At 46.2% G+C, this 14,494-nt stretch overlaps 7 protein-coding genes across 7 annotated transcripts; 2 read left to right on the top strand and 5 right to left on the bottom strand.

Moving 5' to 3' along the window:
• Positions 1-1,007: 1,007 nt before the first annotated feature.
• Positions 1,008-2,105, top strand: N7479_005702 (putative NUDIX family hydrolase; the record flags this gene model as incomplete). Its single annotated transcript, XM_057253398.1, has 2 exons — positions 1,008-1,424; positions 1,593-2,105. 2 exons carry the CDS (start codon positions 1,008-1,010, stop codon positions 2,103-2,105), a joined length of 930 nt encoding a protein of 309 aa, XP_057107260.1.
• Positions 2,106-2,261: 156 nt separating this feature from the next.
• Positions 2,262-3,548, bottom strand: N7479_005701 (MutT/nudix family protein; the record flags this gene model as incomplete). The annotated part of the gene is made up of 4 exons (XM_057253397.1): positions 2,262-2,500; positions 2,598-2,838; positions 3,281-3,373; positions 3,498-3,548. 4 exons carry the CDS (start codon positions 3,546-3,548, stop codon positions 2,262-2,264), a joined length of 624 nt encoding a protein of 207 aa, XP_057107259.1.
• Positions 3,549-4,156: 608 nt separating this feature from the next.
• Positions 4,157-4,976, bottom strand: N7479_005700 (HAD family hydrolase; the record flags this gene model as incomplete). Its single annotated transcript, XM_057253396.1, has 2 exons — positions 4,157-4,909; positions 4,968-4,976. The coding sequence occupies 2 exons, from the start codon at positions 4,974-4,976 to the stop codon at positions 4,157-4,159; spliced, it is 762 nt and encodes a 253-aa protein (XP_057107258.1).
• A 1,569-nt stretch (positions 4,977-6,545) lies between these two features.
• On the top strand, positions 6,546-8,395 carry N7479_005699 (initiator tRNA phosphoribosyl transferase family protein; the record flags this gene model as incomplete). Its single annotated transcript, XM_057253395.1, has 4 exons — positions 6,546-6,813; positions 7,223-7,395; positions 7,492-8,155; positions 8,241-8,395. 4 exons carry the CDS (start codon positions 6,546-6,548, stop codon positions 8,393-8,395), a joined length of 1,260 nt encoding a protein of 419 aa, XP_057107257.1.
• A 90-nt stretch (positions 8,396-8,485) lies between these two features.
• N7479_005698 (aldo/keto reductase family protein) lies at positions 8,486-9,424 on the bottom strand (the record flags this gene model as incomplete). Its single annotated transcript, XM_057253394.1, has 2 exons — positions 8,486-8,821; positions 8,909-9,424. 2 exons carry the CDS (start codon positions 9,422-9,424, stop codon positions 8,486-8,488), a joined length of 852 nt encoding a protein of 283 aa, XP_057107256.1.
• A 349-nt stretch (positions 9,425-9,773) lies between these two features.
• On the bottom strand, positions 9,774-10,747 carry N7479_005697 (Amino acid/polyamine transporter I; the record flags this gene model as incomplete). Its single annotated transcript, XM_057253393.1, has 5 exons — positions 9,774-9,836; positions 9,859-9,987; positions 10,050-10,377; positions 10,461-10,583; positions 10,638-10,747. 5 exons carry the CDS (start codon positions 10,745-10,747, stop codon positions 9,774-9,776), a joined length of 753 nt encoding a protein of 250 aa, XP_057107255.1.
• Positions 10,748-10,857: 110 nt separating this feature from the next.
• On the bottom strand, positions 10,858-11,858 carry N7479_005696 (uncharacterized protein; the record flags this gene model as incomplete). The annotated part of the gene is made up of 5 exons (XM_057253392.1): positions 10,858-11,091; positions 11,245-11,436; positions 11,544-11,641; positions 11,705-11,819; positions 11,847-11,858. 5 exons carry the CDS (start codon positions 11,856-11,858, stop codon positions 10,858-10,860), a joined length of 651 nt encoding a protein of 216 aa, XP_057107254.1.
• Positions 11,859-14,494: the final 2,636 nt, after the last annotated feature.

Genomic DNA, 14,494 nt, shown 5'->3' with positions numbered 1-14,494 from the left:
ATAGTGAGATGCAGCTGCATCCTCTCTTGGGAAACTTTATTTTAGCGGCCAATCCTTTGAATAGACCAATGAAATAATTGGAAGAATAACTTTTAAAATTCCTATAGGGCTAAAAGGCCGAGATTGCGTATGTGTTGTCAGGTTCAAGTGAGTTTGGCTAGATACCTGAATGCCTGAACTACTCTCTACATGGTTATACCGCTTCGTAGTTACTGCCCTAGAGTATAATGTAAATTATCAATACATCATAAATTTTTAGAATATAAATTTATGTCATACATGAACTTGAGAGCTAGCAAGCCACCCCAAAATATGGTGATGCATAGGTTTGTATGCATTATATACATAATAGTAAGATTCATGTATGATTACATAGTAGGTAATTTACATTACACCCTTAAACAATATATAGGTGTAGAGAGCGGTGCTAATTAGCATTTAGAAATTAAGATAACTGCCCCCTGTTGTTGACACATTCGACAATATATTTTCAAATTTAGGTACCTTGGTATGGGGACGTCATACAAAAAGTACGAAGAGTTCAAAATTCCTAACATCTCTTTTTCTCAACCCCCTATATAGGTAGTGAAATGAAAGCCCTATGTGTATATATATATATTATCTAGAAGGACTTTGGTTAATTTGGTATTGATAGAAGAGTATCGATGACTACTGTGTCTCCAACACTAGAAATGTGTTGGGCGCTTCGCACAGGTTATACGTCTTCATAAACTTGTTATAGTTATAAAGTCCGGGAATGATAATTCCAACACTGTGAACGGCCAATAAATTCATAACACATACAAACCAACTTAAAAGCAGAATTAATTATTGTGCTTAAAATATACATTCTCAGGTATGAAAAGTGGTGGCCAAAAGACTGAACGACGTCATAGAACCAAAACAATGAATATCCACATATGCCTGATGTGCGCAAAGCAACAAGCCAAGTTTGCCCAATGTAAAACATCTCAATTGAGGGCTTAAATCATACCCAACCCGAATTCATGAATGCCCTCCGCCTTGCCGCACGACATCTGAAACCAACACCGCCCATCCCCACACACAGACCGGCTATCATCACAAAAGCCAAAGCTAAAGCCACAAAAATGTCTACATTCACAATACCTGGCTCAAACTTCAACGTGAATAGCATCCCAGACCTAAGTCAGAATGATTTACTCTCATTCCCAGCCTTCAAAGTCTGGATAAAAACACTTCAACGATCCCTCGCGCGACAAGAACACCCCTCGCACGAGTTCCACAGTGATCCATACGTACTGCGCAAAATCGATATCCAATCTGTCGACCGCTTCGGTGGCGGTCGACTAGGCTTCCTGAAATTAAAAGCGGAGGTATCGAATGGCCAGGGCGAGACTTTGCCTGGTAGCGTATTTCTGCGGGGGGGCAGTGTCGGAATGCTGGTGAGTTGTCCTTAAACCCCGATTTCTACTCGATAGGAGGTTTTTTCCCCCCTCGTGCTCTATCTAGTGTCTACATTGGGACAAAAAAATCATTGCGCCCAGCCCCAGCTCCACCACTCAAAAATACAAACAAAAATATGTTTTGTTATTTTCTAATGCTATGAATAGCTCATTCTCCAGCCGGATGATATACCCTCCCCAACTGAAAATGACAAGCGCGCTATCCTAACTATCCAGCCCCGAATTCCGGCTGGTTCGCTGGCGTTCCCGGAGATTCCGGCCGGGATGCTTGATGATAGCGGGACTTTTGCTGGCGGTGCAGCGAAAGAGATCCAAGAGGAGACGGGATTGTTGGTTGAGCAGGGGGATTTGATTGATATGACCTCGCTGGCGCTGCAGGCTGCGCAGGAACCTGGTGATGGTGAGCGCCTGCAGGAGGCAGTTTATCCGTCCCCTGGCGGAAGTGACGAGTTTATTCCGTTGTTTTTGTGTCAGAAGTCTATGCCTCGGAAAGAGATTGAGGAGTTGCAGGGTAAGTTAACTGGGTTGCGGGAGCATGGGGAAAAGATTACGCTTAAGATTGTTCCTTTGGCAGATTTGTGGAAGGAGGGGCTTAGGGATGGGAAGACTTTGGCTGCTTGGGCATTGTATCAGGGGTTGAAGCAGGAAGGGTTGCTTTGAGTTGAGTTGAGTTGAGATTAAACGTACGTATAGGGGATGGGAAAGAGAATTAGCGAGTGTATGCTTGTAGTTTTGTATACATAGGTATCATAGTGATTTGTTTGTATCTATGTATGGCTGTGCTACAAGCCAGTGAGATATCACACAGTTACTAGCTCACAACTTCCATTTCTTCGCGAGTTCAATTCCTTCAGCTAGTGTTCCAACCCTGGCATCAATAGCATAACCCTCTTTTTCAAGCTTCTTCATCTCGTCAAACAACGAGCTCAAAGGAACAGTAAAGCATTCAATGAACTCGTTATCCTCAAGCTCAGGCTTTGGGTTCTTGTTCTCGGGAAGAGACATGTCGACCTGAACGTGGACCATATGCAAATTAGTATTGCAAAGCCCTGGGTCTGGTCAAGTCAACAAATGTTTGTTAGCTTTCGGCTCCTCGAAAAGTCAAACATTACTGCCAGAAGCAAAGAAAGTTCATAGGCACTGTTCACATACCGTTATACATCAATGGACTAGTCTGCTCCGCCACGCCAACATAACCGGTCTCCTCCTTGAGTTCCCGAACAGCACATTGCTCGGGCGTCTCGCCCGCATCGATTAGTCCCGCGGGAACCTCAATGACAACTGCATCAATAGGGGGCCGATATTGCTTTTGCAAAAGTAGCTCCGAGCCCGTATCTTTGTTCAGAATAGCGACGATCCCAACGCCATCGAGATCGATACCAGCAGGACGAGTCTAGGAGATCGCTGTTAGTATCAAATCCGAAATATAAATTTCAATAACAGAATGCCTGAAAGATTGTTTGGACTGGGTTGTAACGGATATTAGCCGTGCGTCCAATACACACGCAAGGCAACCAATGGTAATGTGGTTTTGGTTGGTACGGTGACGGGCAACACCCGGGCTTCCAACGTTATGCCACGTGAAGCAGAGGTTCCCGAGACTAGAGAGCGCCACCAATACGAACCATCTCTTCATGATTTAAGTGAGGCTGAATCTGAGTCTATCATGTAGGTGATTCTCGTACCAGTCCCGGGGACGTGTCACTCAAGTGCCTGCACCGGGTGTGATACATATATACCCTGGAGGTTGACCCACAGTGCGCATAACATGAATAATCACAGAACGAGGCGGACTGGGTCGCATGGAGCATATAGCAAGGTGGAATAGATCTTACCGTGCGCTCAGCTGATTCCCATGTTCGCTCGACACCCACAGGGTCAGTGTATGTTATCTTCACCATTCGAGCCCAGCGAGCTTCGTTGGGGTCCTATTACAAAGAATGAGTCAGTCATGCATTGGCGCGGTATTGGTATGACCTCAACTATATTTATACATGGTAGACTCGGGACTTTATCGCTGAAGAGACCCTCGGAGAGATTGGAGTAACGTACCAATGGTTCCCGTGAGATTAGTTTCGACTTGGCCTGCGTACGAGCTGACATTGTAACAAATTGGCAGTTGAGATTGAAAGAGTGGGAACAGATGGTCGAGATTCAATGTTTGGCGTACCACAAGGTAGGTACGATGTATTCGTCCCAAGAAGTACTAGACTGATATTGGTAGATCGGGCAACCAGCCCCAACTTGCGGGCAAATAGGGACCTCCCGAGGTCGGGAGGGGCAATGGCGGGGTTAGCCCTTATCTTATCTCATAGATGAGGTGATGATGGATGTCTTCGATGGGCAATTCCAAGGATTTATATTCGTTTTAAGATGAGTATAATGCTATTCTACAAAGCATCGAGTAAACATATGAGTCGACTCAGGAAAAGGCATTGCTAAATGGTATCTCGTTGCGCATCAAAACCGGTCTATGTAAAGACGGAAGAGATTGAAGAATAGTGCACCAGGCAAAGAAGAAAGTAGCAATGACCGGACACAGTCCAATGCCAAGCAAAACGACTCTTGTGTCAAAGAAATAGAGAAAGCCCCTTTTGATAACAGAGTGTCAAGAGAAACCAAAAAAAAAATAGAAGAAAAAAGCTCCCTGACGGCCATACGCTCGCTATCATAACATCGTGTGCGTACAAGCGTCATCAGCGAAAGTTCGTTTAAAGGCTCGCCTGGGCGTCGGCGGCGAGACTAGTCTCAATATCCTTCATACGATCCTCAAATTCAGACCAATGATACATGACAGTCTTTGCGCCAAGGTCAGTCAGGGCCTTGGCCATCTCCTTCTGGGTCTCTTCGCCATTATAGCTGCCAACATAAGCGATAACGGGGATACCAGCACGAACCGCCGAAAGAGCGCCAGACTTGCTGTCCTCGACGGCCACAGTCTCACCAGCAGTCTTGCCAACCTCCTCGAGGGCAAACAAGTAGATAGCGGGGTCGGGCTTGGAGGTAGGCTTTGGCAGAGAGGTGGCAGCGCTGAAGACCTTGTCCTCGTCGAAGAACTTATCTTGTCCGACCTTCTTGATGGAAGCGCGCACCCGGCGCAAAGCGGACGAAGAGACGACCGCAAGACCGTACTTCTTCGACGCGTAAAGCTTCTCCAGCTCCTCGGTCGCACCGATACAAGGCTTGGCCTTGGCCTCCAACTTGGCAATGACCTTGTCCTCTTCCTTCGTGACGTATCCTTCCATCTTCTCCGCCTCGATCTCGAAGTTGTACTTGTTCTGTAGGGAGACCATCATGCCGCGGAAGTTCTGGCCGACAAAGTCTTTGATGAGCTGGTCGCCAGTGTAACGGTCGGGGATGTTGTTCTCCTCCAAGATCTCATTGGCCAGGTCGGCGCAAGCCTCGAAGGCTAGCTCCTCTGAGAGGACCAGAGTGTTATCGCAATCGAAGAAGATTTCTGTGATCTGTAGTCCTGGTTAGTAACAGTGGTTTTATCATGGGAAATTGCCATGATCCTCGTACCTTGCCCATGATGAAGATACGGAGAATAGATCCGGAGGGTTTGTTTATTGAGATCGGGGGGAATGCGAGAAGTGCAATGTGAGAAGTGTTGGTCTAGTATGATCTAGGAGAGTGGACGCAGGTCAAAATGAGAAGTGGAATGTTTGAGATGGGCAAGGAAATATGGCGACTGAAGTATTTAAGTCAAGGCAAGAGCCCCCAGAAGAATGACGCTGCAATCATAATATCCAAGGGAAATCGGGCCAGAGCGGGAGGGGCTGGTCACTGACGTGGGGTTAAATGTACTAGATACTTGGAATTGGCATGTTTTGATTGTGTAAAAGCAGGTATCGAGTACTTTAGACCTGGAGGTACGGCCAGACATTCAGCCAATAAAAGCACAGACCTTTAGCAGACTAGTCTGTTTACAGTCTAGTGTCTCCTTTTCTACTCCGAGCAACTGCAAAATAGTTTCACCTTGCAGTTTCTCGCATTTTCTCGCATTTTCTCACATTTCTCACCGGGTTATTCCATTCGGGATATTTGAAATTTGTCTTGGTATAATCTCGTGACCTAATTTTAGTATTTTGAAGGGTACTCTGCTCAAATGACTTATATACATACATATGCGAGTTAATTTATCACCTGATGTCTAGAGTGTACAAGACTCTACACTGAAATTAGGTCGTTTGATTGGACATAACTGGATACGACTATACATTAGTCTGCTAGGCCCGAACTCATGCACGGCCATGCCTCCGCCTTCTCGCTGTCTTCCCACTGTCCTCCGAGGGGAGTCCAAAGCCCAATTCGCAAAGAAAGCCGGGGACACGGAATAATTGAGAATCATTCACAAGCATGTAGGCCCGAACCTCCGCCCGTTGGTCCATTTTCCCGTGTCATCATAAATAACTCGTGTGGTCAGACAATATCAAGAATGCACTTGGACGTTCAAAGCATGCTTGGCGGGTTTGGACTAAAGAGAGAAATTCGACGTGATAGTATTATACCTCGGTACGGACTATTCCAGTTCCGGTGAGCGATGAGCGATTTTAACTGCTTTATACCTCATTCTATCATGGCTATGCTCAAAAGGTTAGTCTATCATCATCTCAGCCCTTACTAGGGGAGTTATACCCAAGCATACCTAGTACTATCATTCCCGCAGCACGATAGTCCGGAACATGGCATTGTCGACTTCCTAGTATTTTACCCAGCAATTATATCATCCTAATAGACATAATATTTACACAACCAGGAACCATGTAGCAATGTAGCACGACTGTTGTACCCCGTATACATCGCACGAACCTGGATCCACCTCCATACAATCACCATGATTGGCTAGACTCAAATCCCAAACGCACCTAATTCCACAGCAGTTTTCCTTCACATTCGACCCGACCAAAAAAGACCCCCAACATAACGTCTTCATCAAATCAAAACTTTTGATTTAACCACGATTCAACGGATTTCGGGCTAAACCGCCATTTAGCACAGCCCGAAACCCCGAAACGGTTCCTGGTACAACCTACGGAGTACGACCTGATACCAATATTTGAAATATACTTGGCAATAACAGCTTTAGCCAAAAGAAGCATGGGTTCCTCCGATACTTTCCCGACCCTAGAGTCCCTTCATTTCCCGGAGCAGCTGTCAATCTCCCAGACACTTTCCTCTCTGCGTCGATCGGCGCTGTCCGTCGCCAATCGGCTCCAGTCTATTGAGACAGATGCCACCTTTGCCCAAGAGGTCGCTGACCACTATGGCTTACCGCTGGTTGCTAATGAGCGCTGTGGAAGCTGGTATATCCCACCTACGGTCAAAGCTGGCAGTGCTTATTTCAAAAGTACCGATGGCCACACGGGTCAGTGGGATTTTAGCTTTCGTAGGTTGAACTTGCAGTTGCTTCCGCTGGCTAGGGATCATGGAGGGTCAGTCTAACATCTTTTTCACTGTCCTCTTTTACTTGTGAATTTATATCTGTGTTAGAGTGCCTTTGGTTGGCTTCATTGAATGGCGAAGTATAAACCATGGCCAACTCTATCATTACATGACCCTCGCAAAAGCCCATAAAAGAACGCAAAAAAGCTGACTATATTTTTTTTGATGCTGCAGATGTGTAATTGTGGACTCAACTCGCCGAGGAAAACGTACGTACTGTCCCTACCTGCACCATCCCTAGCTAGAGAATTATCCCGTTATCTTACCCCGATAGTCGCTATGCATATCATGACTGCGATTAAGCCTCGATTCCACTATTAACCCGTCCCTAGTGATGCCAGATGCATTAGCAAAAACCGTCCCAATCTGGAGCGCTGTCCTAAACAGAGCCCTATTTCCATCCGCAACTGCATACCACCCAGTCCGCCTTCCACCCAATTACCTGGGCGCATCGGAAGAAGCACAGATTGAGAATCGAATCGAAGGATTCGTCCATTCACTTAAGGTATGCATGCGTAACATTAATGGTAAACGTGAATTGCGCAAATCAGTTCACTACACACGCTCCGGGATACAGTAGCTGATACTTGATACCCACCAGAGCCTAAAACTTGATATGGACAATCTACGTCAGCAACTCGGCAAACCCATCCAGATCGCCTGGGCCAACAGGTCATATTTCTACCCGGAGGATTTGCACACGGGTGATGAGTACAATCTACTCGTACTATGCTCTGCTTCAAGGCGCGTGCATGGCGCCGAAATGTCCGAGGGCGGTTACATCCAAGGCGCGGGCGACGATAGCGAGGCGTGGGCATATGGGCTGACACCGCCGGTATTCTGGGCCAATCAGGCTGTTTTAAAGAGTACACCCGAAGAGGAATTGCCGGAACTTATTGACCGGCTGGTGGCTGAACATAAGCTCCTGGATGTGGCTCAGGACGCGACGCTCATCTCCCCGACGCGCAATTTGTACATTGGGTTCGGGACAGGTTTCGATGCTGGGGATCGGTATGATATTGTTATCGACTGCAATGGGAGTGCTGCGGCTGTGGAAGGCAACGCGAAGCGGCTTAATTTAGGCTGTGATTCTGGGAAACTGGGAAGTCGGGATCTACGGAAATGTCTGGATAAGGTGCACGACTTTATCGGCGCCCGCCTTGAGGCAGACCCATCGCTATCTGTGCTAGTCACCTGTGAGAATGGGAAGGATCTTTCGGCAGGGACGCTTCTGGCGATCGTTTGTCTCTTCTTCAACGACGAGGGTATGTATGCAATGTCCCAGATGATCTGGCTGATGGATTCAAACGCTATGTGGAAGAAGAATAAATAACTAATGGTTTCTCACAGGCGGGTTCGATGCCTCACTGAGCAAGCGTGCGATCAGCAAGCAGTTCATTCGACAGCGTCTAGCCTGGCTCGTGTCTTCGAAACATGACGTGAATCCGTCTCGTGCCACGCTTCAATCTGTCAATGCTTTCCTGATGCAGCCGCCGGATTATTGACCTCGAGCAATGTGATTACATTGCATCGCTTGGTCGGACCTGAGTGGTTTCGAAGCGCCTGAGTAATTAAGAACGTGCTCCAGAGATGGCTCATTCGTTGTCCACGGCCTCCACGATAGCGCCGGCACTGCCCTGGTCAAAGGAATCCAGCACGGCCATATCATCCGCGCTGATATCGAAACTGAACACATCCGCGTTGGCCACAATTCGCTCGGGGGTGTCGGTTTTGGGTAGAGGCACCCAGCCCTTCTGCAGCGCATAGCGGATTAAGATCTGCTGAGTCGACTTGCCATATTTTTTTGCCACTTCCACTAGTACTGGGTCATTGGCTTTATAGTTTCGCACGATGGGTGAATATGCTTCGACGATAATGCCGTTATTCTTGCAATATTCATCAATGACGCGCTGCTGGCACCACGGGTGGAGCTGCAAAATATAATGTCAGTCATCACAATCACACCAAATATCTACCCATGTAGATAGAAGAGTAATAATAGAAGAAAAAGCACCAACCTCGATTTGATTCACATGAGGCGGGAACACTTGGGCATATGAGCGCATCTCCTCAATGTGCCCCACACCGAAGTTGCTAACACCGATACTCCTTGCCTTGCCCTCCGCGTACAGCTTCTCAAGCGCCTGCCACAAGAGCTTCCGGCCAGCAGAGCCCGAGCTGGAGGAGTGAATCAAGAACAGGTCGACATATCCATCTGCGCCGCTGATCTTGTGCACGGAAGCCAGCAATTTATCGTAGGTAGCCTCGACCGAGGCTGCGGGGCTGAGGATCTTCGTCGTGACGAAGATCTGGTCTCTGGGAACGCTAGTGGTGCGAAGTGCCTCACCGACTTCCGCCTCGTTGGCATAGAACTGCGCTGTGTCGATGTGTCGGTAGCCTGCGTCCAATGCCTTCAGGCAAGACTGCACGCACTGTTTGGTGGGGGAGCGGTAGACACCGAAGCCGAGGCGCGGAATGCGGACACTCGAGTTCGGGAGGGGGAGCATGTCGGTAATCTTAAAGGAGGTGGACATCTTGAAGTGATTGAGGGATATTGTTTGCGAGAAGAAAAAAGGTCAATTGGGAGTTGTAAGTCTTTCAAAAGAATAATCTTCTAGCCCCGCTTTGCGAAAATGAGGTCATTCCGGATGACTAACACCGAGACATCGCTCGGCGAGGTCCACCTGCCCAGGTGCGGCAACGCTTTCTCCAATAGTCAACAGTCCACGCGCAATAGTTAAGTCAATTGAATTTTAGTCTACTTATGTGGCTACACTGCTCAAGAACCTCTATTATGGTGCCTGCCAAAAGCCTACAATTGTAAAATATGTTCCCATTTTTCACTTAGCCGCCAAAAAAATTGCGTGATACGTTTAATTGCGCTTACGACGGTTTTGATAATGCTATTGCGCCATCGAGGAAGATTGCCAAGAAGGATTCAAAGTACTTTACTATACTGTTTTCTTACACTCAAGCGGATGTCATGTAGATGCCTGGATATCCTAGCGACTTTGTCAGGTTGCGAGAGATCAACCAAAGGCCAATTTGCGCCCCGCATGATCTTCAACAATACCCATAGGCCCACGAAAACAATAACCTGGGAAATGCTAGTTAATAGATGTAATCTGAACTCATCGAGATGCACAATATTTCCCTTACCGCTAGGTACGATGATAAGAATGGTAAAAGATGGAATTTATTCCACAATGCAGCACCGTTTGCGACCAACGAGACAAAAATACAGCCCAACAAGGCGAGAGAGGCCGTCAATGGCTGTGTATGGCTGCGATACGGATAGCCATCACGATCCTCCTCACTCCAGCGTTGGACGTGAGGGATATTTTCGCGTTCGAGATAACCGCGATGTCGAGAAATACTGGAAAAGTTTGAAGGCTTTCTGCGCCCAGCCTCCGAATCCACTGAAAGCCAACTGAGCCTAGGAAGAGCGCAACTGTTCCGCTCTTTATCCAATATTGCAAGCAGCCCGCTGATAGTATAGCCAATCATTGCAAGTAAAGGAATGAATATAGCGGAAGTTTGAATGATTTCCCCATTTGGGCGCCGTTAGACCGTCGAAGCATGGCTGACGACGTCGGCGTTTCATCCGCGCGATGTGGCCATTTTGCCTCCAGGGCAGAGGCAGCAATAACTTCAACTCCGGTGTAGGCAAAGATTGCTATCGAAATGCTCATGCTGTTATGTTAATTAGTAATTTGAGTATATAGAAAGACGCATGCCATAACGTACAGTAAACCAGTACCCCAGTTGTTGGTCCCCCGTGTATCAAATTCGATAGGCAAAGCCCAATCTAATAGTATCAGTATATCATGACAATTGATATATAAGACGGCAGCCATTGCTTACACTTGATGCCCAATGCCGGAGTATTGTTTGGGCCAGCTACTCATCGTTAACATTGCCCCAAAGAATAGACACGCCCAATCAAAGCCTTTCGTTAAGCACTTTACTAACCTCCAAGGTTAACCCTCTTGGCCCCGAGGTCGAAAACATTTGCATTGATCAGCAAGGATGGATAAAGCATACTTTGATCCTTATCGAATTGACGCAGACGAGTGCCAGTGGAATGATTAGATATATAAGCACGCCCTGTATAGCTGCGCTGATGTGGATGTAATCCCAAAAATTGAACTCCGCGGCGGAGGTTGCCACCAATGTAGAGAAGGATATCGAATAAACAAACCTTTTATACTTATCAGCGGTTCTTCTCTCGTTAATACAGTATTTTATTAATTCTTGCAACGAAATTTGATGTTTTTCAAGGGGGGGGGGATGCAATTTACTAATATATAACACCGACTGCAATTCCCAGTTCTTCGTCGACAAACTAGCTCACATATACTAATAATGCACCAGGTATAGGCCAAATGCACAGCATTTCAGTGATACATTGCATAACAGCCCATGTCAATATTCCGATAGACATAAAAGATATAATCACCGCCAATGGTTCACCGAGTTCAAAAATCTGACCTCCACGCCAGTAGAGGCCTGTACCGAGAGTTGCATTGACTGCGATCATCTGTTTCTGTTAGCATTTCAAATTTCAAATTAATATATAGTCAGTGCTGCCCATTAAAGGCTATAATGCAAGAATATCCTCTTAAGTTCAGAGTTTCGGAGATCTTCACATACAAATAGACGGATGCCTCTCAGGGCTCTACTGACAGTCCATTCACGGCCAAGTGTGACAGCAAGCCGCTTCTCTGGAAACTTAGTGAGAATTCCAGTGTCTTTCGAGTTTATCGAAATTCATAAGGATGAGTTAATTAGGTTTGGAGAGTCATTCGGTGGACGACGAAAAGAATTTTGAGATCGTGGACATGGGCTTCCACTTGGGATTTGTTCCATGCTTCGCGTGAGCGAAACACCAGAGAGCCAGGGCTGTGCCCACTCTGACAGCTCTATCGGCTATGGCTCTGTAGGCTGGAACTCTACCGGCTGAGACATGATGCAACAAAGCGTGTAGGTCTCTTATCCAGGATCACCAAAAGTGGCAATGTTCGAAAGCAAGGGGTAGCATTTATTAAAAAATGTAAAATTGAGCCGTGGCTCATTTTAAGCGTAATGCAATTAATTCTCATAACAAAACTGTGAATATTGTACAACATACCTTGGAAGACTTCACCTCCTTTGGTTGCCTTCAATGCTCCCGGCTGATGCATGTAAGCCTAGGTACATACAAAGTATATAGTCATGTCACAAAGTGGAGATGACATCCCCATGTGGTATAGTCGCGCATTATTTCAAGGCAATCCTCGAATCAGCGAGACCTGATCGCTCCGGATAAAACTACAAACGTTAAGGCAAAGATTAGATTTGTTGTACAATGGAGTTTTCCGGGGCGAATCGGCCTCCTCATGGCCCATTTCCATCCTTTCCATGATTTTCACATAGATCTCCTGAAATAACTCATTGTATTGGGTGGATGCCATGTTGGGGTTTGCTCCTCTGGTTCACTGGGCGAACTAGGTTGTTTCAATGTTAGATAGGTCAGGTACCACAGCAGAAAAATAGTAGGAAGAAATCTACTCCGTACAATCTACATAATTACTCACGCAGAGATAGGTTAGGATTACTGATATATTCTGGTACGCCCGTCGTAATTCGTACTACGCCATACATAGTTATCGTGCAGCTCCCCTTGACTTAGTTGAAAAGCGAACCAGATAAGGCTAAAAAGTAAAGTTAACAAAAATAGACCATTGACCCCTTTCACCCTGGTAAATATCAACTCTATTTCTATCCCCCGTTGAGGTTCACCTGTTTGTATTCGGGCAGTGTTAGCAGATCAACTCTTTGAGCCTTTCAAGGCTTTTCTTTCAAGCACCCAGTGAATCCAGAAAATCAGGAAGGTATATATAGATACCTGTGATGCTGATTACATATCAGGGTGGTATCACTTCAAAAATGGCCCTCATAAAAGCAATACAGCTCTCTTCTTTCTATTTTAGATAGGTTAGAGGATATTCATGGGAAAGCCCGAAAACCCCGGCGGTTGCGCCATCAGAGGCTTTGTGCCTTAGAAATGTTTACAACCCTGTCCCGACTGGAAGCTCGCGGACCCATCATCTCCACCATGATCTGCATGCCATTATTGTTGACGCGCATGATGAAAGTATTGCGCACGAGATCAATGATCTTGATCTATATTTGCGTCTTCTGTCAACCCACTCCTCGTTCCCTGAAGCTATATTACTCATTGCTGTTCCACCTGGGAGCAGCTAAGAGCAGGCTTGGGGACCTTGCCATGGTTAATGGAGCTGAATATATTCCAGGAACGTGAGGATAATTACTATAATATTTCGCCTCGAATGAGTTATAACATAGCGTAATGAAGTAAAGTAAATTGGCTCCTAGTTTCGCCCTGCCAAAATCAAGCCTTTTCTCTATCGGAACCTGGAATGGTGGGCGATCGGTGCGACAAAGTCATAGCTCTGGATACTCCATAGCCATACAATACATACATAATGTAATAGTCTATCCGCATCAATTCGAAGCATTCATAGGTACGGAGTAATGTTACTACTGTCAATATTATATTACATTAAGAAAACTGGGTTGTAAAATCTCTATCATCTTGAATCAACTTGATCATCCGTCTGATGTAGATACAAGAATAAGATGGCGGTCATGGTGCTCTCCATAGCGCCCGACATGGCCACCAAAACGTCCGCGAGCCTGGCGTAGATACCCTCCCCGCTCTTCGGGTCAAGGGCCTGAGCTGGGCCGAAGAGACCGAACAAGACACGAATAACATGAATTCCCTGCTCCCCTTCAAGTCTATGAATTAATCTACAATAACGTGTCCATTTCTCGGTCAATAATCATGCCCACCCTACATCGCCGTCATCCCTTGATGCGATCAATATACTCGAATTCTGCTCACCTTAAAATCCAAAATAGCTGCAGAAGAAAAGCATCACCGCGCTGCCCCTCTAGGGCAAACGATTGATGACTTCACCTAGAGGTACACTCCTCTCGCCCTCTGCTCCCCGTATAAATTACTGTCTTCTGGGTGCTATCACTGAATTGAGTGACCTTAACGGGAACGAGGTGTGATTTATACTGACTATCGAACAATGCCGGCTCAAAGGGCTAGGCTGGCCTGGACATTCTGACCGAAAATCTAGAACCAACGTCTGGTAATAATGTCTATAAGATTGCACTTTTTTCTTGCTGAAAATGTTCAATAATGTGCATTATAAGACTATGTCAATATGCGGGTATGACTATCAGCTTTCGATTGGCGGGCTCGCTAATAAGACGTTGGAAACCTTGGGAATGGACATATGTTGAATGCCTTTGAGATATTGGAATCCAATCTCAGCGGATAATTTTTCAGTTTTTGTGAAGGAAATGAGAATGTTTGGGCAAGGGATGTTATTAGTCTCGACATAAACTACGTACTGGTGCCCAACGGCGCCAGAATGGGCATTTGAAACTCGACCTAAGCGATGTCCAACAGAAAAAGAACAATTTCAAATTTTCACAGACTGAAAAGAACTAGACTGATCTAGTAGCCCTTATCGACTGATATAAAAATCTCCCATCTCAACGACAAAGGGGGTAAACAATAGAGATCT

Source organism: Penicillium vulpinum (genome assembly GCF_028829585.1).
Source record: "Penicillium vulpinum strain IBT 29486 chromosome Unknown utg000003l_segment0_segment0, whole genome shotgun sequence".
In the NCBI taxonomy this organism is placed as follows: domain Eukaryota; kingdom Fungi; phylum Ascomycota; class Eurotiomycetes; order Eurotiales; family Aspergillaceae; genus Penicillium; species Penicillium vulpinum.
The sequence above is the reverse complement of the archived record's forward strand: the minus strand, read 5'-3'. Positions and strand labels throughout refer to the sequence as shown.